This window comes from Anomaloglossus baeobatrachus, chromosome 7 (genome assembly GCF_048569485.1).
Source record: "Anomaloglossus baeobatrachus isolate aAnoBae1 chromosome 7, aAnoBae1.hap1, whole genome shotgun sequence".
Lineage (NCBI taxonomy): Eukaryota > Metazoa > Chordata > Amphibia > Anura > Aromobatidae > Anomaloglossus > Anomaloglossus baeobatrachus.
The window spans coordinates 36,805,728-36,827,275 of NC_134359.1; the positions used below are offsets into that span (position 1 = coordinate 36,805,728).

General features: G+C 51.2%; 1 protein-coding gene across 3 annotated transcripts in view; it reads right to left on the minus strand.

Annotated features, from left to right (window-relative positions):
- Positions 1–21,548, minus strand: part of PRPF40A (pre-mRNA processing factor 40A) — a 149,393-nt gene that overhangs the window by 88,458 nt on the left and 39,387 nt on the right. For all 3 annotated transcript variants that reach the window (XM_075317223.1, XM_075317224.1, XM_075317222.1), the window contains exons 12-15: positions 16,687–16,795; positions 15,647–15,711; positions 15,304–15,468; positions 15,106–15,214 (exon numbers count right to left, since the gene is read on the minus strand). In XM_075317223.1, the coding sequence (XP_075173338.1) occupies positions 15,106–15,214; positions 15,304–15,468; positions 15,647–15,711; positions 16,687–16,795 (448 nt within the window). The remainder of the gene's footprint in view (positions 1–15,105; positions 15,215–15,303; positions 15,469–15,646; positions 15,712–16,686; positions 16,796–21,548) is intronic.

Genomic DNA, 21,548 nt, shown 5'->3' on the forward strand with positions numbered 1-21,548 from the left:
AAAAGGCACTGTCCTCAATCATTGATTGGCTGCAGCAGTTCCGTGCAACTGGCTGGAATTTCATCACTTCCAGAAGGCTCACAAACACCAATAAGGAACTCCTGAAGCGGTGGGGTACATGGGCAGGCACACAAAATTATATTGAAAAAATTAAAATTCACTGCCTTGTTCCACTAAGAAAATGCTGGACAATACTTTTAAGCTCTTAAACTTAATTTCTTAAAATATATAACAATGAGCTCTTTATAGATACAAACAAAACAAAACAAAAACCATGTTTCAGAATGTTTGTAGGCGGAAAAAAAGTAGTCCAAAATTAAGAAAACAGGGCTGCCTTCTATCAGACGCAGCGCCACCTCTGACCATAGGTTATGAATGGTATTGCATCTCAGCTGCATTCACTTCAAAAGGGGCAGAGTTATAATGCCACACACAAGCTGTATGTAAAACTAATCAGGTCTATTTTTGTAATCCTGGACAATTTCTTACAAGCATATAATAAAATGCTGATGCCTGCAGCTCCTCTGCCATGTCCTCATGAACCCCAAACCAACATCCAAAATTCCAAATTATCTTATACCCTCCTCACAAGCCAATCCTCAACGAGAAACGTAAATTAGTGGGACACAGAAAAAAAAAGGAATTGCCAGGGTCAGATTTACCATACTCTGTAGACTGTAAGACCCAATGCCCCCGCCCCCCCCCCCCCCCAAAAAAAATAAAAAAAATTGCAAGGAAAGCGGGGGATGTGACAGTCTGGATGTACTTGGCTTGCTGTTGGGGAAGTGGCGGCAGTGGGGGGGTAACAGGGGGCAGAAACAGGCTGCAGCAGCTGCTGGGGCCAACATGTGTGTCCGCAGTTAAAGTGAATGAATATTCACTGCTCCCTCTGTTCATATTCCCATCCACCTCTCTGCACAGAAGCCGGCGCCGAGAGGTGGGCGAGATTATGGACATGGGGAGCAGTAAATATTCATTTTCTTTGATAGCAGGCACACGCTGCAGGAAGCCAGCGGCTGGGGCGATTGTGTGTCCGCTATGAAAGGATATGGTCCCTGTGTATCCTCACAACATCCTAAGTCACACAAATTCATGGCGGCTGCTGTGATCTGGAATGAGCACAGTGATCTGCCAGTGTGCCATTATGATGTACCATCACACTGCACACCCTAAGTCTGGCTCCTCGAGCGCTTCTTTCTACAAACTGGATTGGAGACATATACTCCAGGATTGAAGGATGGGGGGGCGGGGGGTTTACATATACACCACCATGATGTGGGATGAGGGGGGGGAGGGAATGTTCAGCATATACCTGGAAGGGGCCCTGCATGGGGGACATTAGTAGACATTTGGTGGACATTACCCACATAACAGTACATCATGACCACATTTTTTCCTTCAATTTTTTTTTACTATTTTCCTCCTATTAAAAATAACCCCAAAACTTAGGTGCGTTTTATAGTCCACAAAAAGAGAATTTTGTTACTTACCGTAAATTCTTTTTCTTATAGTTCCGTATTGGGAGACCCAGACCATGGGTGTTTAGCTTCTGCCTCCGGAGGACACACAAAGTACTACACTGAAAAGTGTAGCTCCTCCCTCTGAGCTTATACACCCCCTGGTAGCCAGTCCTAGCCAGTTTAGTGCAAAAGCTGAAGGAGAATAGCCACCCACAAGTAGAACCGAGTAAGAACCGGAACAACCGGAGACTCTGTCCACGACAACAGCCGGTGATAACACACGGAACAAGAAAATTGCCAACAGGCAACAGGGAGGGAGCTGGGTCTCCCAATACGGAACTATAAGAAAAAGAATTTACGGTAAGTAACAAAATTCTCTTTTTCTTTATCGTTCCTTGGGAGACCCAGACCATGGGACGTTGCAAAGCTGTCCCTGGGTGGGAATAAACAGAAAAAACTAAGAAGTAGGCGGAGCCTAACTTCACAAGTGGGCGACAGCCGTCTGAAGGATGCGTCTGCCCAAGCTCGCATCTGCCGAAGCATGAGCATGCACTTGGTAGTGCTTCGAGAAGGTATGCAGGCTAGTCCAAGTGGCAGCCTGACAGACTTGTTGAGCCACAGCTTGGTGCCTAAAAGCCCAAGAGGCACCGACAGCTCTGGTCGAGTGTGCTTTGATCCCCGGCGGGGGAGGCACCTGAGTACTCTGGTAGGCGTCCGAAATGGTCGATCTAATCCAACGGGCCAAGGTCGGCTTAGAAGCAGAGAGACCCTTGCGCCGCCCTGTGGTTAGCACAAAAAGAGAGGTGCACCGCCTAAGCGCAGCGGTGCGAGACACATAGATCCGGAGAGCACGCACCAGATCTAGAGTATGCAGCGCTTTCTCAAAGCGATGAACAGGGGCCGGACAGAAGGAAGGCAAGGAAATATCCTGGTTAAGGTGGAAGGGAGAGACCACCTTAGGAAGAAAATCCGGGGTCGGACGGAGAACTACCTTGTCTTGGTGAAAAACCAAAAAAGGTGACTCCGAGGAGAGCGCAGCCAAATCAGAGACTCTCCTGAGAGAAGTTATGGCAACTAGAAAGGCCACCTTTTGAGAAAGACGATACAAAGAAACCTCCCTAAGGGGCTCGAAGGGGGGTTTCTGCAATACCGTGAGGACCAAGTTAAGGTCCCAGGGATCCAAGGGCCGCCGATAAGGCGGAATGATGTGAGACGCACCTTGCATGAAGGTACGGACCTGAGCCAGCCGGGCGAGACGCCGCTGGAACAGCACTGATAGAGCTGAGACTTGTCCCTTGAGAGAGTTGAGGGACAGTCCTAGCTGCAGACCGGACTGTAAAAAAGACAGAAGGGTCGGCAACGAGAATGGCCAAGGAGAATGGCCGGAAGAGCGACACCAGGACAGGAAAATTTTCCAAGTCCTGTGATAGATCTTGACGGAGGAAGACTTACGGGCCCGAGTCATAGTGGAGATGACTTCAGGAGGAATACCAGAAGCCGTCAAAATCCAGGACTCAAGAGTCACGCCGTCAATTTGAGTGCCGCAGAATTCGGGCGGAAAAACGGACCTTGCGAGAGCAGGTCTGGACGGTCCGGAAGATGCCACGGCATCTCCACGGACAGTTGGAGCAGGTCCGGATACCAAGCTCGCCTGGGCCAGTCCGGTGCAATGAGGATGACCACACGGCCCTCCATTCTGATCTTGCGGAGGACTCTGGGCAAGAGAGCTAGAGGGGGAAACACGTAGGACAGACGAAACTGGGACCAGTCTTGAACCAGAGCGTCCGCGGCGAAGGCCTGAGGATCGTGGGAGCGAGCCACGTAAACCGGAACCTTGTTGTGTTGACGGGATGCCATTAGGTCCACGTCCGGAGTGCCCCACTTGCGGCAGATTGACTGAAACACTGCCGGGTGCATGGACCACTCGCCACCGTCCACGGATTGACGGCTGAGATAATCTGCCTCCCGGTTTTCTACGCCAGGGATGTGGACTGCGGATATGGTGGACTTGGAGTCCTCCGACCATTGAAGGATGCGTTGGACCTCCAACATTGCCAGGCGGCTGCGTGTCCCGCCTTGGTGATTGATGTAGGCAACCGCTGTCGCGTTGTCTGACTGGACTCGAATGTGCCTGCCCGCCAACAGGTGGTGAAAGGCTAGGAGAGCTAGAAGCACAGCTCTGGTTTCCAGCACATTGATTGAAAGGGCTGACTCGGACAGAGTCCAAGTGCCCTGTGCTCTGTGGTGGAGATGTACCGCTCCCCACCCGGATAGGCTGGCATCCGTGGTGAGAACCACCCAGGACGGAGTCAGGAAGGAGCGCCCTTGGGACAGGGAGAGGGGTCGAAGCCACCACTGAAGAGAGCTCTTGGTCCGTGGCGACAGAGCCACTAACCTCTGTAAGGAGGAAGGCCGCTTGTCCCAACAGCGGAGAATGTCCAGCTGCAGAGGACGCAGATGGAACTGGGCAAAGGGAACCGCCTCCATGGAGGCCACCATTTGACCCAGCACCTGCATCAGACGCCTGAGGGTATAACGGCGGGGCCTCAGGAGAGAGCGCACCGCCAACCGGAGTGACAGCTGTTCGTCTAAGGGCAACTTCACAAGTGCCGGCAAAGTCTCGAACTGCATCCCTAGGTACGTGAGACTCTGGGTCGGAGTCAGAGTGGATTTGGGAAGATTGACAATCCACCCGAATTGGGCTAGGGTGGCGAGTGTGAGCGAAACACTCCGCTGACAGTCTGCGCTGGATGTACCCTTGACCAGAAGGTCGTCCAGATAAGGAAGCACTGCTAACCCCTGGAGGTGCAGGACCGCAATCACTGCCGCCATGACCTTGGTGAATAACCGAGGGGCCGTGGCTAACCTGAAGGGGAGAGCCACGAATTGGAAATGATCCTCTCCTATCGCAAAACGTAACCAACGCTGATGTGACACTGCGATTGGCACATGTAGATAGGCATCTCTGATGTCGATGGACGCCAGGAACTCCCCTTGGGTCATAGAGGCAATAACTGATCGCAGGGACTCCATGAGAAAATGCCGCACCCGGACATGCTTGTTGAGAAGCTTGAGATCCAGGATGGGCCGGAAGGTACCGTCCTTTTTTGGAACTAGGAAGAGATTTGAGTAAAAACCTCTGAACCGTTCCTGAGCGGGAACTGGGACAATCACTCCGTTTGCCTGCAAGGACGCCACGGCCTGCGAGAAGAGAATTCTATCCTGTAGCCGTGAGATATGATGTCTCTCACCCACTGATCGGAGACTTGCTTTAACCAAGCGTCGCCAAAGTGGGAGAGCCTGCCACCGACTAAGGACGTGGCTGGAGCGGGCCGAGAGTCATGAGGAAGCTGCCTTAGTGGCAGAACCTTCTGCGGTCTTCTGCGGACGCGCTTTTGGGCGCCAGTTGGATTTCTGATCCTTGGCTGAGTCAGCGGACGAGGCGGAAGGCTTAAAGGATGACCAGTTGGAGGAACGAAAGGAACGAAACCTCGATTGATTCCTACCCTGGGCGGGTTTCCTGGTCTTGGTTTGTGGCATGGAAGTACTCTTCCCGCCAGTAGCTTCTTTAATGATTTCATCCAGCTGTTCACCAAACAGCAGTGAACCAGCAAAAGGGAGCCCAGCAAGAAACTTCTTGGAAGAAGCATCTGCCTTCCACTCTCGAAGCCACAAAATCCTGCGGATAACAAGAGAATTAGCTGAAGCCACCGCAGTGCGGTAAGCAGCCTCTAGCATGGCAGCCATGGCATAGGATGAAAAAGCTGAAGCCTGAGCAGTTAAGGTAACCATCTCAGGCATAGATTCCTTGGTGAGGGAATGCATCTCCTCTAGAGAAGCAGAGATGGCTTTGAGAGCCCACACTGCTGCAAAAGTTGGGGAAAACGCGGCCCCCGCAGCTTCATACACAGATTTGGCCAGAAGGTCAATCTGACGGTCAGTGGAATCCTTAAGTGAGGTGCCGTCAGCCACCAACACAACGGTCTGGGCTGATAGCCTAGACACCGGAGGGTCTACCTTTGGGGAGTGAGACCACTCCTTGACCACCTCAGGTGGAAATGGAAACCGGTCATCAGAACCACGCTTTGGAAAGCGTTTGTCAGGGCAGGCCCTGGGTTTGGTCACAGCGGTCTGAAAAATGGAGTGGTTAAAGAACACACTCTTCACTCTCTTAGGCGAGGTAAACTGATGTTTTTCTGCCAAAGAGAGTTGCTCCTCTGACACTGGCGGATTGAGATCCAGCACAGAATTAATAGAAGCAATCAAATCACTAAGGTCCGAGTCACCCTCAGAGAAATCGATGGGATACATAGCCTCCGAGCCCTCAGTGAGGGCATCCTCCTCATCTTGAGAGTTAGCTCTTGAGGCAGAGCCGTGGGATGGGGAGGGGGAGGAAACCCTGCGCCTTCTCTTAGAAAGACGGGGTCTGGGATCAGATGATGAATCCTCCGTGAGCTCCGATGGACGGAGGTCAGAGGATAGGAGTCCTCTGTCAAGAGTATTAGAGGCACCCTGTGAGGGGGGCTGATGCATATTCATCAAAGTCCTGGACAAAAGCCCCATGGACTCAGCAAATGACTGGGATATGGACCTAGAAAAGGACTCTACCCAGGCCGGGGGTTCAATCACAGGTGCAGCAGCAGCCTGAGAGACCACTGGGGGTGAGACTCCAGGCTGTGGCACCGCCAAGTTAGAGCAGACATCACAATGTGGATAGTTGCTCGGCTCAGGCAGCAGGAGCTTACATGCAGAATAAAGCTTTGGAGCCTTGCTCCTTGTGTGAGACATCCTGCTGGAGTGGGGGCTTTGCAGAGAATGAACCCCAGGGAGAATATACAGAGGTCCACAACCGGAGACCGGCTGTGGCTTACCAGACCGCTGAGTGCGGTGTTGTGTGCCCTCCAGATCCCGAAGCCCGGTCCCCCAGTCGCAGCACCTCAGCAGAGATGCAGAATGCAGGATGTCCCAGAGCAGAGTGAACTCTGCCTGAGAAGAGGGCGTTCCTATAAAAGAGCGGGAACTGGAGGGCTATAGAGACCTGCAGGGAAGGAGGGACGCCCCAGCAGTGGGGAGTGTCCCCTCCCCTGTGTAGAACGGCAGCCGGGAGGAGCTGAACCTGTCCCTCTGCATGAGTGACATGCGAGGGCAGGAAAATGAAACTAGGCCTCCGGCGAAGCCAGGGCCTAAATTTAAGCGGCGAGGCTGACAAGCAGGCACCATCAGCGCGGTTCTCAGGCAAAAGCTAGAGAACCCGCCGGAAAAGTTAAAATCACATACAGCATACTCTCCCCTTACAATAAAGAACCGGGACCCCCAACATAAACGTCTCAGGTACTTAGCTGCTGAGACGCAGGGCCATGTCCCTCGGGATGAGTGCTCCGGTCCAACAGAATCCTCAAGGGGCTGTGGATGGAGACCGGACTCCTGCCAGGCATGGAGACCGTGCTGGCTCCCACTTCAAGCCAGAGCCCAGAAGGGATGGTGAAGGACCAAGGCATGTAAGGCTGCAGCCTTGTAAGTCAACCTTAACAACACCGCCGACACAGTGGGGTGAGAAGGGACATGCCGGGAGTCCAGACATGGACCCGCTTTTCTTCAAACTCTTTCCAAAAGTCAAACAAATCAGATGAGAATGCATGTGTGGATGTATACCTCCTGACACAAAGCAATAAACTGGCTAGGACTGGCTACCAGGGGGTGTATAAGCTCAGAGGGAGGAGCTACACTTTTAAGTGTAGTACTTTGTGTGTCCTCCGGAGGCAGAAGCTAAACACCCATGGTCTGGGTCTCCCAAAGGAACGATAAAGAAAATATAATACACTTTTATAAATTTACATTAAGCCAAAATTTACAGTGCCTACAAGTAGTATTCAACCCCCTGCAGATTTAGCAGGTTTGATAAGATGCAAATAAGTTAGAGCCTGCAAACTTCAAACAAGAGCAGGATTTATTAACAGATGCATAAATCTTACAAACCAACAAGTTATGTTGCTCAGTTAAATTTTAATAAATTTTCAACATAAAAGTGTGGGTCAATTATTATTCAACCCCTAGGTTTAATATTTTGTGGAATAACCCTGGTTTGCAATTACAGCTAATAATCGTCTTTTATAAGACCTGATCAGGCCGGCACAGGTCTCTGGAGTTATCTTGGCCCACTCCTCCATGCAGATCTTCTCCAAGTTATCTAGGTTCTTTGGGTGTCTCATGTGGACTTTAATCTTGAGCTCCTTCCACAAGTTTTCAATTGGGTTAAGGTCAGGAGACTGACTAGGCCACTGCAACACCTTGATTTTTTCCCTCTTGAACCAGGCCTTGGTTTTCTTGGCTGTGTGCTTTGGGTCGTTGTCTTGTTGGAAGATGAAATGATGACCCATCTTAAGATCCTTGATGGAGGAGCGGAGGTTCTTGGCCAAAATCTCCAGGTAGGCCGTGCTATCCATCTTCCCATGGATGCGGACCAGATGGCCAGGCCCCTTGGCTGAGAAACAGCCCCACAGCATGATGCTGCCACCACCATGCTTGACTGTAGGGATGGTATTCTTGGGGTCGTATGCAGTGCCATCCAGTCTCCAAACGTCACGTGTGTGGTTGGCACCAAAGATCTCGATCTTGGTCTCATCAGACCAGAGAACCTTGAACCAGTCTGTTTCAGAGTCCTCCAAGTGATAATGAGCAAACTGTAGACGAGCCTTGACATGACGCTTTGAAAGTAAAAGGTACCTTACGGGCTCGTCTGGAACGGAGACCATTGCGGTGGAGTACGTTACTTATGGTATTGACTGAAACCAATGTCCCCACTGCCATGAGATCTTCCCGGAGCTCCTTCCTTGTTGTCCTTGGGTTAGCCTTGACTCTTCGGACAAGCATGGCCTCGGCACGGGTGGAAACTTTCAAAGGCTGTCCAGGCCGTGGAAGGCCAACAGTAGTTCCATAAGCCTTCCACTTCCGGATGATGCTCCCAACAGTGGAGACAGGTAGGGCCAACTCCTTGGAAAGGGTTTTGTACAACTTGCCAGCCTTGTGACCCTCTACGATCTTGTCTCTGATGGCCTTGGAATGCTCCTTTGTCTTTCCCATGTTGACCAAGTATGAGTGCTGTTCACAAGTTTGGGGAGGGTCTTAATTAGTCAGAAAAGGCTGGAAAAGAAGGGAATTTTGTTTACTTACCGTAAATTCCTTTTCTTCTAGCTCCAATTGGGAGACCCAGACAGTGGGTGTATAGCTACTGCCTCTGGAGGCCGCACAAAGAACTACACTTAAAAGTGTAAGGCCCCTCCCCTTCTGGCTATACACCCTCCCGTAGGAGTACGGATTCCTCAGTTTTAGTACCAAAGCAAGAAGGAGGAAAGCCAATAACAGTTTCAAAAACAAATTCAATCCGATAACACGATCGGAGAACTTAAGAAACAACATGAACAACATGTGCACCCGAAAAACGAAACCCTAAGAACAAATAGGGCGGGTGCTGGGTCTCCCAATTGGAGCTAGAAGAAAAGGAATTTACGGTAAGTAAACAAAATTCCCTTCTTCTTTTTCGCTCCTAATTGGGAGACCCAGACAGTGGGACGTCCAAAAGCAGTCCCTGGGTGGGTAAAAAGATACCACATGAACGGGCTGTCAGACAGCCTCTTCCTACAGGTGGGCCACCGCCGCCTGAAGGACCTGTCTACCTAGGCTGGCATCTGCCGAAGCGTAGGTATGCACTTGATAGTGTTTGGTAAACGTGTGCAGACTCGACCAGGTAGCCGCCTGGCACACTTGCTGAGCCATAGCCTGATGCCGCAATGCCCAGGACGCACCCACGGCTCTGGTAGAATGGGCCTTCAGTCCAGATGGAATCGGAAGCCCAGCAGAACGGTATGTGTGAAGAATTGGTTCCTTGATCCACCGCGCCAGGGTGGATTTGGAAGCTTGCGATCCCTTATGCTGACCAGCGACTAGGACAAAGAGCGCATCAGAACGGCGTAGAGACGCCGTGCGAGAAATGTAAATCCTGAGTGCTCTCACCAGGTCCAACAGATGTAAACCCTTTTCAAATTGGTGAACTGGATGCGGACACAAAGATGGCAAAGTGATATCCTGATTGAGATGAAAGGAAGAAACCACCTTGGGAGAAAACTCTGGAATTGGACGCAGTACTACCTTGTCTTGGTGAAACACCAGGAAGGGAGATTTGCAAGATAACGCCGCTAGCTCGGACACTCTTCGAAGAGACGTGACCGCCACAAGAAAAACTACCTTTTGTGAAAGCCGAGAAAGGGAAACCTCTTTCAAAGGCTCGAAAGGCGGCTTCTGGAGAGCAATGAGAACCTTGTTCAGATCCCAGGGATCCAATGGCCGTCTGTAAGGAGGAACGATATGAGAAACTCCTTGGAGAAACGTGCGTACTTTAGAAAGCCGTGCCAAGCGCTTCTGAAAGAATACGGATAGCGCGGAGACTTGACCCTTAAGAGAGCTAAGCGACAAACCTTTTTCCAACCCAGACTGCAGGAAGGAAAGAAAAATTGGCAATGCAAATGGCCAGGGAGAAAACCCTTGAGCCAAGCACCACGCTAAGAATATCTTCCACGTCCTGTGATAGATCTTAGCTGAGGATGGTTTTCTAGCCTGTCTCATTGTGGCAACAACTTCATGAGATAAACCTGAGGCCGCTAGGATCCAGGACTCAATGGCCACACAGTCAGGTTCAGGGCCGCAGAATTCAGATGGAAAAACGGCCCTTGAGACAGCAAATCTGGACGGTCTGGTAGTGTCCACGGTTGGCCTACCGTGAGATGCCACAGATCCGGGTACCACGACCTTCTTGGCCAATCTGGAGCGACGAGTATGGCTCGATGGCAGTCGGACCTGATTTTCCGGAGAACTCTGGGTAACAATGCTAGAGGTGGGAACACATAGGGGAGTCGGAATTGCGACCAATCCTGAACCAAGGCGTCTGCCGCCAGTGCTCGGTGATCGTGAGACCGTGCCATGAAAACTGGGACCTTGTTGTTGTGCCGTGACGCCATCAGATCGACGTCCGGCGTCCCCCAGCGGCAACAGATCTGCTGAAACACGTCCGGGTGAAGGGACCATTCTCCTGCGTCCATGCCCTGGCGACTGAGAAAGTCTGCTTCCCAGTTTTCCACGCCTGGGATGTGAACTGCGGATATGGTGGACGCTCTGCTTTCCACCCACGTCAAAATCCGCTGGACTTCTTGAAAAGCTTGGCGACTGCGTGTTCCCCCTTGGTGGTTGATGTACGCCACCGCCGTGGAATTGTCCGACTGAATCCGAATCTGCTTGCCTTCCAGCCATTGTTGGAAGGCTCGCAGGGCAAGATAGATTGCTCTGATTTCCAGAACATTGATCTGCAGGGTGGACTCTTCCTGAGTCCACGTCCCCTGAGCCCTGTGGTGGAGAAACACTGCTCCCCACCCTGATAGGCTCGCATCCGTCGTGACCACTGCCCAGGACGGGGGAAGGAACGACTTTCCCTGTGACAATGAGGTGGGGAGAAGCCACCAACGCAGAGAGTCCTTGGCAGTCTGAGAGAGGGAGACAGTCCTGTCGAGGGACGTCGATTTCCCATCCCATTGGCGTAGAATGTCCCATTGTAGAGGGCGCAGATGAAACTGCGCGAACGGGACTGCCTCCATTGCTGCTACCATCTTTCCTAGGAAATGCATGAGGCGCCTCAGTGAGTGCGACTGGCTCTGAAGGAGAGATTGCACTCCAGTCCGTAGCGAGCACTGCTTGTCCAGTGGAAGCTTCACTATCGCTGAGAGAGTATGAAACTCCATGCCAAGATAAGTCAGAGATTGGGTCGGGGTTAGATGAGACTTTGGAAAGTTGATAATCCACCCGAAACTCTGGAGAGTGTCTAGTGCCACCTTCAGACTGTGCTGGCATGCCTCTTGAGAGGGTGCCTTTATAAGCAGGTCGTCTAGATACGGGATGACCGAGTGACCCTGCGAGTGCAGAACAGCTACTACTGCTGCCATGACTTTGGTGAAGACCCGGGGGGCTGTTGCCAGACCGAAAGGTAACGCTACGAACTGCAGGTGTTCGTCGTGTATGACGAAGCGTAGGAAACGCTGATGCTCTGGTGCAATCGGCACGTGGAGATACGCATCTTTGATATCTATTGATGCTAGAAAATCTCCTTGAGACATTGAGGCTATGACGGAGCGTAGGGATTCCATCCGGAACCTCCTGACTTTTACGTGTCTGTTGAGCAACTTTAGATCCAGGACGGGTCGACACGATCCGTCCTTTTTTGGGACCACAAACAGATTGGAGTAAAAACCGTGACCTTGTTCCTGAAGAGGGACGGAGGTCACCACTCCTTCCGCCTTTAGAGCGGCCACCGCCTGCAACAGAGCATCGGCTCGGTCTGGTGGTGGAGAAGTTCTGAAGAAACGAGTTGGCGGACGAGAACTGAACTCTATCCTGTACCCGTGAGACAGAATATCCCTCACCCAACGGTCTTTGACGCGTGACAGCCAAATGTCGCCAAAGTGGGAAAGCCTCCCACCGACCGCGGGTGTGGGAATCGGAGACTGCAAGTCAGGAGGACGCCGTCTTGGCAACGGTTCCTCCGGCTGTCCTTTTTGGGCGTGACTGAGACCTCCAAGAATCTGAGCGTCTCTGGTCTTTTTGAGTCTTTTTTGACGAGGCGAATTGGGACCTGCCCGGTCCTCGAAAGGACCGATAACCAGACTGACCCTTCCTCTGTTGGGGTTTGTTTTGTCTGTGTTGCGGTAAGGATGAGTCCTTACCCTTGGAGTGTTTGATGATTTCATCCAAACGCTCTCCAAACAATCGGTCACGGTTAAGCACTTCTTGGAATGAGAATCTGCTTTCCAATGTCTCAACCACAGGGCCCTACGCAAAACAACGGAGTTGGCTGACGCCACTGCCGTGCGGCTTGTAGCGTCAAGAACAGCATTAATCGCGTACGACGCGAATGCCGCCATTTGCGAGGTCAATGGTGCTACCTGCGGGGCAAATGCACGTGTGACTGAGTCGACTTGCGCAAGCCCGGCTGAGATAGCTTGGAGTGCCCATACGGCCGCAAAAGATGGCGCTAACGACGCTCCAATCGCTTCATAGATGGATTTCAGCCAGAGCTCCATCTGCCTGTCAGTGGCATCTTTAAGTGCCGCTCCATCTTCAACTGCAACCAAGGATCTAGCTGCAAGCCTGGAAATTGGAGGATCCACTTTTGGACACTGGGTCCAAACCTTGACCACCTCAGGGGGAAAAGGATAGCGTGTATCTTTAAGCCGTTTAGAAAAACGCCTTTCAGGATAAGCGTGGGGTTTCTGGATTGCGTCTCTAAAGTCAGCGTGGTCCAGAAAAGTGCTTAATGTACGCTTAGGGTATCTGAAATGGATTCTCTCGTGCTGCGAAGCTGACTCCTCTACAAGAGGAGCTGGTGGGGAAATATTTAACATCTTATTGATGTTAAATATAAGATCATTAACTATGGCGTCACCATCTGGTGTATCTAGATTGAGAGCGGTCCCAGGATCAGAATCCTGATCAGTTACGTCCGCCTCATCACCCATAGATTCATCTCGCTGGGATCCTGACCATTGAGATGAATGTGAAGGCCCGTCATAGCGAGCCCGCTTAGGCTGCCCGGGGCCATCGTCCGAGTCAGAGTCTTCACCCTGAGGTGTATGTGCCCGTCCCGGAGCTTGGAGGTAATTCAGCTGAGGGGGACCAGGGGGCAATGATTGCACAGTGTCCGTGGCCTGAAGTACAGGCCTAGCTCGCAATGTGTCAAGAATTTGTGACATAGTGAGAGACATTCTGTCAGCAAAAGCTGCAAACTCAGTTCCTGTCACCTGGACAGCATTCACAGGTGGTACACCCTGGGTCACGTCCAGCAGAGGTCCCGACTGTGCAAGCGCCGCAGGGGCCGAGCACTGCACACAATGGGGGTCCGTGGAGCCTGCCGGTAGAAAAGTCCCACATGCGGTGCAGGAAGCATATAATGTCTGTGCCTTGGCACCCTTGCGTTTTACGGACGACATGCTGCTGGCTCTCTGCAATGTGAGAGAGTCTATAGCCAAAGGGCGACCAGCGCTATGCAATACAAAGTATTTGTAGAAACAAAATACTAAGAATACTACTGGCACAAGAGGGGGTGAGCCCTGAGGGCTGCTTACCGCCCGCTGAATAGCGGGTAAGAGGCGCAGAATTCCTTGTCTGGGTCTCCCCGGCTCCCCTCTGCAGCTCAGCGTGTCAGCAGGAATGGCTGCCGGCGTCTGTGGAGAGGGGCGGTCCGTGGGAGTTCCTAAACAAAAGTGCGGGAAACAGTGTCCCCTCTGTGCCGATTGTGAGGGCTGGAGTATGTAAAAACGACTCCAGCCCTCGGCGCTGATGCACTGACCAGCGTCCCGCCCCTCTCCTGACTGGCAGGTCTGGGGGCGGGAACGAACGGAAGCAGGCCGCAAACGCCGGGGACTCGAGTTATCAGCGCGGCCGCCGTAAAAGCGCGGCCCGCGCTGAAGTCCCCGGCGCACCACAAGTGCCAGCCGCGCCGCAGTCCCAGCGGCCGGCGCGACCGATTCCCAGAAGTGTGCCTGCTTCAGCGAAGCTGAATGAGGCCATGGCACAAGCGCCGCAGCGCTGATGTCCCCGGCGCACTACAACACCCAGCATGCTGCGGTGTGAGCGCCAAATGCACGGGGACACAGAGTACCTTGAGGAAGCAGGGCCATGTCCCTGATGTACTCCGCTCCATCCAGCATCTTCTCCAGGGGCTGTAGATGGAGCACGGTCTCAGTGCCTGGAGACCAGTAAATCCCACTTCACCCAGAGCCCTGTAAAAAGGGATGGGGAAGGAATCAGCATGTGGGCTCCTGCCGCCGTACCCGCAATGGGTACCTCAACCTTACAAACACCTCCGACATACAGTGGGGTGAGAAGGGAGCATGCTGGGAGCCCTGTATGGGCCCTCTTTTCTTCCATCCGACATAGTCAGCAGCTGCTGCTGACTAAAAACAATGGAGCTATGCGTGCGTGTCTGACCTCCTGCGCACAAAGCTAAAACTGAGGAATCCGTACTCCTACGGGAGGGTGTATAGCCAGAAGGGGAGGGGCCTTACACTTTTAAGTGTAGTTCTTTGTGCGGCCTCCAGAGGCAGTAGCTATACACCCACTGTCTGGGTCTCCCAATTAGGAGCGAAAAAGAAAGAGATAATTAATCCAAACATGTGAAGCTCATTGTTCTTTGTGCCTGAAATACTTCTTAATACTTTAGGGGAACCAAACAGAATTCTTGTTGTTTGAGGGGTTGAATAATAAATGACCCTCTGAATAAACTTTTCACAATTTAAAAAAAAAATTAAAAAAAGAAATAACATTCTTTTTTTGCTGCAGTGCATTTCACACTTCCAGGCTGATCTACAGTCCAAATCTCACAATGCCAAGTTAATTCCGAATGTGTAAACCTGCTAAATCTGCAGGGGGTTGAATACTACTTGTAGGCACTGTATAAGTGTTTTACTTCTATTTTTTTTTTCCATAGGCTTTACACAAAGTCAAAGAACGAAAGAAAAAAGTAATGACCTGCTGAAGACTGAGCCTACAAGATCCTAGTCTACGAGTTCTTATCCCAGATAAAATGAAATTGGTGTTCTAGTGTTACCTTTTCTTTCTTTGCTAGATAGAACATGACATCCTCGTATATCTCCAGCCGATCACGTTCAGAGATTCCATTCCAGACGTCTAACTCTGTGAACATCTGTTCTGCTTTTCTATTTGATGAGAAAAGAAAATTGGATTAGTCTGACAAGTTTGATGGACAGCAGAAAGACAAAAACATTTTTATTTGCTTCACTCTTACTTGTATCGGGTGGTGGAGGTCATCTTATCGTGATTTTCTAAAAACCTCTGGAAAGACTCTTTGGCCTCCTTATATTTCAGCCGGGCCTCCTCTTTTTCTTCTTTTTCAGTCTGAACTTTGTAAGCATTAAAGGCTTGTTTTTTCTCACTTAACTTCGCAAGGGCACTAAAGAGAGAAAAAGAAGAGTTGGGGTATTCACAGTAAAATCTCTTTCTCAGAGCCTTCATTGCAGGACATAGTTAAAAACCTGTTCCTGTCTCCCTCAATGAAGCGATAGAGAAAAAGATTGAATGAAGGAAGAGATGCAATCACTTATACATGACCTGAGTTGTACCAGCATTACCTGTATCTGGGGTCGTTAATGATCATTTTCATGGCTTGTTCCCAGGACGCGTTGGATGGCACTCGCTGCAAAAAAGGATGGAGTCACTTGCTTAATAACAGAAGTGTTTCATTTCCTTTACTTCTAAATGATCAATGTGAATGTGTTTTGCTGTTACGCGCTGTGCAGTGAATGGTGATGGCCGAGTTCCCCGCACATCAAGTTGATCAGGATTGCAAATGTGTTGGGAAATAATATGGAAGCAGCTACGAGCCTGAATCAGTGCTATATCCCCTTAAAGGCATTGTACCAAGTTGGTATGTTATCACTTATTCATAGGATTGGTGACCGCTTACCGATCACTAGGGGTCCAACTGCAGCAGTCCCATAGACCATGAGTGTAGACCTTACGAAGCGATACATTCCCATTAGTCTAATATATTAAAGTGTGTGTGTGTGTGTGTGTGTGTGTGTGTGTGTGTGTGTGTGTGTGTGTGTGTGTGTGTGTGTGTCCGCTAAAGGAATCCACACCGTCGCATTTATAATCACGAAATTTTGCACAGATACCCCATTTGACTCAGGGAATGTCAGACTATGTTTTGATGGGAAAATTTAAATCCGCACTTTACAATTACCTATCCAAAAAACCTGCCTCCATTAAAGTTAATGGGGCTGCGACCTACAGGTTATTAATAGCAACTGTAATTGGTTGCTATAGGAACAAAGGACAGTCATAGTATAGGAAGCTCATGTGTGAGGTAATATGATATCGGTGGAGAGACAGAGAAAGAGACAAATGATGAAAGAGAAAGACTGGTGAAAGAGACAGACGGCCAAAGAGACAGACAGACACAGATAGAGAGAGAGAGAGACTGATACAGAGACAGACAGAGAGATAGACACAGAGATAGAGACACAGACAGACAGGGAAAGAGACAGTTACTATCCCGGGCAAGGCTACAGCTAGTAATGAATATTGTAAGGGGTCTGAGGGTCGGTCCCATAACATTCACATAGTGATCGTCACTATCATATAGAAATAACTAATTTATAATGATCACCTTTTCTTTTAGGAGTTCTTTGAATGCTTGTTTGGCTTCTTCTTTTGTGTTCCAAGTGTAGGTTTTCTTGGGTGTTTTTTCCTCTTCAGGTTCTTCTAGGGGAGCCAAGCTAAAAAGACAAAAAAAAAACAGCAAGAATTAATTACGACATGAGAGTAGGTGTAATAATGCATTCAGACATCCGTATAAAATCGGTACGACATCGGACCACAATGCTCAGACTGGTTGTGACTCTCCCGACATTTCTACGAAGCGGTCACGTTCGGGTTGAGAGAACCTCGGCCAGTCTGAGCATTGTAGTTCAATCTCGGACCGATATATATTGACATCTGAACGCACCCCAAGAAGCTTTTTCATACAACTTTCCTTGAGATATGTATCTGCAGATCATAATTGACAAATGCAGCCAGAATTGACAAGTACGGCTCGCAATCTGATATAAGATGGTGGCATAGGCAAGATAAATAACTAGAGATGAGCAAAAAAAAGAGAATTTTGTTTACTTACCGTAAATTCTTTTTCTTATAGTTCCGTATTGGGAGACCCAGACATTGGGAGTATAGCTTCTGCCTCCGGAGGACACACAAAGTACTACACTAAAAAGTGTAGCTCCTCCCTCTGAGCCTATACACCCCCTGGAGAACCAGATCTAGCCAGTTTAGTGCAAAAGCTGAAGGAGAATAGCCACCCACAAGTAAAGACAGAGCAAGAACCGGAACAACCGGAGACTCTGTGCACGACAACAGCCGGTGATAACACGCGGAACAAGAAACTGCCAACAGGCAACAGGGAGGGTGCTGGGTCTCCCAATACGGAACTATAAGAAAAAGAATTTACGGTAAGTAAACAAAATTCTCTTTTTCTTTATCTTTCCTATGGGAGACCCAGACATTGGGACGTCTCAAAGCAGTCCATGGGTGGGAATAAACAGAAAAACTGAGAAGTAGGCAGAACCTAACTTCACAAATGGGCGACAGCCGCCTGAAGGATGCGTCTGCCCAAGCTCACATCTGCCGAAGCATGAGCATGCACTTGGTAGTGCTTTGAAAAGGTATGCAGGCTAGTCCAAGTGGCAGCCTGACAGACTTGCTGAGCCGTAGCCTGGTGCCTGAAAGCCCAAGAGGCACCGACAGCTCTGGTCGAGTGTGCCTTGATCCCCGGCAGGGGAGGCACCTGAGAACACTGGTAGGCATCGGAAATGGTCGACCTAATCCAATGAGCTAAGGTCGGCTTAGAAGCAGAGAGGCCCTTACGCCGACCTGTAGTTAGCACAAAAAGAGAGGTGCACCGCCTAAGAGCAGCGGTGCGAGACACATAGATCCGGAGCGCCCGCACCAGATCCAGAGTATGCAACGCTTTTTCAAAGCGATGAACAGGAGCCGGACAAAAGGAAGGCAGGGAAATGTCCTGGTTAAGGTGGAAAGGAGAAACCACCTTAGGGAGAAAGTCCGGAGTCGGATGGAGAACCACCTTGTCTTGATGAAAAACCAAAAAAGGTGACTCCGAAGAGAGTGCAGCCAAATCAGAGACTCTCCTGAGGGAAGTTATGGCCACTAGAAAGACCACTTTCTGTGAAAGACGAAACAAAGAAACCTCCCTAAGAGGCTCAAAGGGGGGTTTCTGCAAGGCCGTGAGGACCAAATTGAGGTCCCAGGGATCCAAGGGCCGCCGGTAAGGCGGAATGATGTGAGACGCGCCCTGCATGAAGGTGCGCACTTGAGCCAGCCGGGCGATACGCCGCTGGAACAGTACTGACAGAGCCGAGACTTGTCCCTTGAGGGAATTGAGGGATAGTCCTAGCTGCAGACCGGACTGTAGAAAGGACAGAAGGGTCGGCAAGGAAAAAGGCCAAGGAGCATGGCCGGAAGAGCGACACCAGGACAGGAAAATTCTCCAAGTCCTGTGACAGATTTTGGCCGAGGAAGACTTCTGGGCCCGAGTCATAGTGGAGATGACTTCAGGAGGAATACCAGAAGCCGTCAAGATCCAGGACTCAAGAGCCACGCCGTCAATCTGAGAGCCGCAGAATTCTGGCGGAAAAACGGACTTGTGAGAGAAGGTCTGGACGGTCCGGAAGATGCCACGGCACCTCTACAGACAGATGGAGCAGGTCTGGGTACCAAGCTCGCCTGGGCCAGTCCGGAGCAATGAGGATGACCCGACGGCCCTCCATTCTGATCTTGCGCAGAACTCTGGGCAATAGAGCTAGAGGGGGAAACACGTAGGACAGACGAAACTGGGACCAGTCTTGAACCAGAGCGTCCGCTGCAAAGGCCTGAGGATCGTGGGAGCGAGCCACGTAAACCGGAACCTTGTTGTTGTGACGGGATGCCATTAGGTCCACTTCCGGAGTGCCCCAATTGCGGCAGATTGACTGAAACACTGCCGGATGCAGGGACCACTCGCCACTGTCCACGGTTTGACGGCTGAGATAATCTGCTTCCCAGTTTTCCACGCCTGGGATGTGGACTGCGGATATGGTGGACTTTGAGTCCTCCGTCCATTGAAGGATGCGTTGAACCTCCAACATTGCTAGGCGGCTGCGTGTCCCGCCTTGGTGATTGATGTAGGCAACCGCTGTCGCGTTGTCTGACTGGACTCGCATGTGCTTGCCCGCCAACAGGTGGTGAAAGGCTAGGAGAGCTAGAAGCACAGCTCTGGTTTCCAGCACATTGATCGAGAGGGCTGACTCGGACGGAGTCCAAGTGCCCTGCGCTCGGTGGTGGAGACATACCGCTCCCCAGCCGGATAGACAGGCATCCGTGGTGAGGATCACCCAGGACGGGGCCAGCAAGGAGCGCCCCTGAGACAGAGAGAGGGGCCGAAGCCACCACTGAAGAGAGCTCCTGGTCTGTGGCGACAGAGCCACTAGCCTGTGCAAGGAGGAAGTCCGCTTGTCTCAACAGCGGAGAATGTCCAGCTGCAGAGGACGCAGATGGAACTGGGCAAAGGGAACAGCCTCCATCGACGCCACCATCTGACCCAGCACCTGCATTAGGTGCCTGATGGAATGACGGCGGGGCCTCAGCAGAGAGCGCACCGCCAGTTGGAGGGACTGCTGTTTGACTAAGGGCAGCTTCACATGTGCCGGCAGAGTCTCGAACTGCATCCCTAGGTACGTGAGCCTCTGGGTCGGAGTCAGAGTGGATTTGGGCAGATTGACAAGCCACCCGAATTGGGCTAGAGTGGCGAGAGTGAGCGAGACACTCCGCTGACAGTCTGCGCTGGATGAAGCCTTGACTAGAAGGTCGTCCAGGTAAGGAATCACTGCCAACCCCTGGAGGTGCAGAACCGCAACCACTGCTGCCATGACCTTGGTGAATACCCGAGGGGCCGTGGCTAACCCGAAGGGGAGAGCCACGAATTGGAAATGTTCCTCTCAGATTGCAAAACGTAGCCAACGCTGGTGTGAAACTGCAATTGGCACATGCAGATAGGCATCTCTGATGTCGATGGATGCCAGGAAATACCATTGGGTCATTGAGGCAATGACTGATTGCAGAGACTCCATGCGAAAATGCCGCACCTGAACATGCTTGTTGAGAAGCTTGAGATCCAGCATGGGCCGGAAGGAACCGTCCTTTTTGGGGACTAGGAAGAGATTTGAGTAGAAACCTCTGAACCGTTCCCGGGCGGGAACCGGTACAATTACTCCGTTGGCCTGCAAGGATGCCACGGTCTGAGAGAAGGCGGCGGCCTTGGAGCAGGGGGGAGTTGACAGAAAAAATCTGTTTGGCGGGCTGGAAGAGAATTCTATCCTGTAGCCGTGGGAGATGATATGCCGCACCCACTGATCGGAGACGTGTTGAAACCACACGTCGCCAAAGTGGGAGAGCCTGCCACCGACTAAGGACGTTGCTGGCGCGGACAGATAGTCAAGAGGAGGCTGCCTTAGTGGCAGCAGCTCCTGCGGTCTTCTGTGGACGCGCTTTTGGGCGCCAGGTGGATTTCTGGTCCTTGGCTGAGTTAGTGGACGAGGCCGAGGGCTTAGAGGACGACCAGTTGGAGGAACGAAAGGAACGAAACATCGACTGGTTCCTACCCTGGACAGGTTTCCTGGTTTTGGTTTGTGGCATGGAAGTACTCTTCCCGCCAGTAGCTTCCTTAATAATTTCATCCAGTTGTTCACCGAATAGCCTGGACCCAGCAAAAGGGAGCCCAGCAAGGTACTTCTTTGAAGAAGCATCTGCCTTCCACTCTCGAAGCCACAAGATCCTGCGGATAGCGAGGGAATTAGCCGAAGCCACCGCAGTGCGGTGAGAAGCCTCCAGCATGGCAGACATGGCGTAGGATGAAAAAGCTGAAGCTTGGGAAGTTAAGGCAACCATTTCGGGCATAGATTCCCTGGTGAGGGAATGCATCTCCTCTAGAGAAGCAGAGATGGCTTTGAGAGCCCACACTGCTGCAAAAGATGGGGAGAACGAGGCCCCTGCCGCCTCATATACAGATTTGGCCAGAAGGTCAACCTGGCGGTCAGTGGAATCCTTAAGAGAGGTGCCATCAGCCACTGATACAACGGTCCGGGCTGAGAGTCTAGACACCGGGGGGTCTACCTTTGGTGAATGAGCCCACTCCTTGACCACCTCAGGTGGAAAGGGAAAACGGTCATCAGAACCACGCTTTGGGAAGCGTTTGTCAGGACAGGCCCTAGGCTTGGTCACACTGGCCTGAAAACTGGAGTGGTTAAAGAACACACTCCTTGTCTTCTTAGGCAAGGTAAACTGGTGCTTTTCTGCCAGAGAGGGTTGCTCCTCTGATACTGGCGGATTGAGATCCAGTACAGAATTAATGGACGCAATCAAATCACTAACATCTGAGTCACTTTCAGACAGATCAATGGGGCACATGGAGGTAGCCTCCGA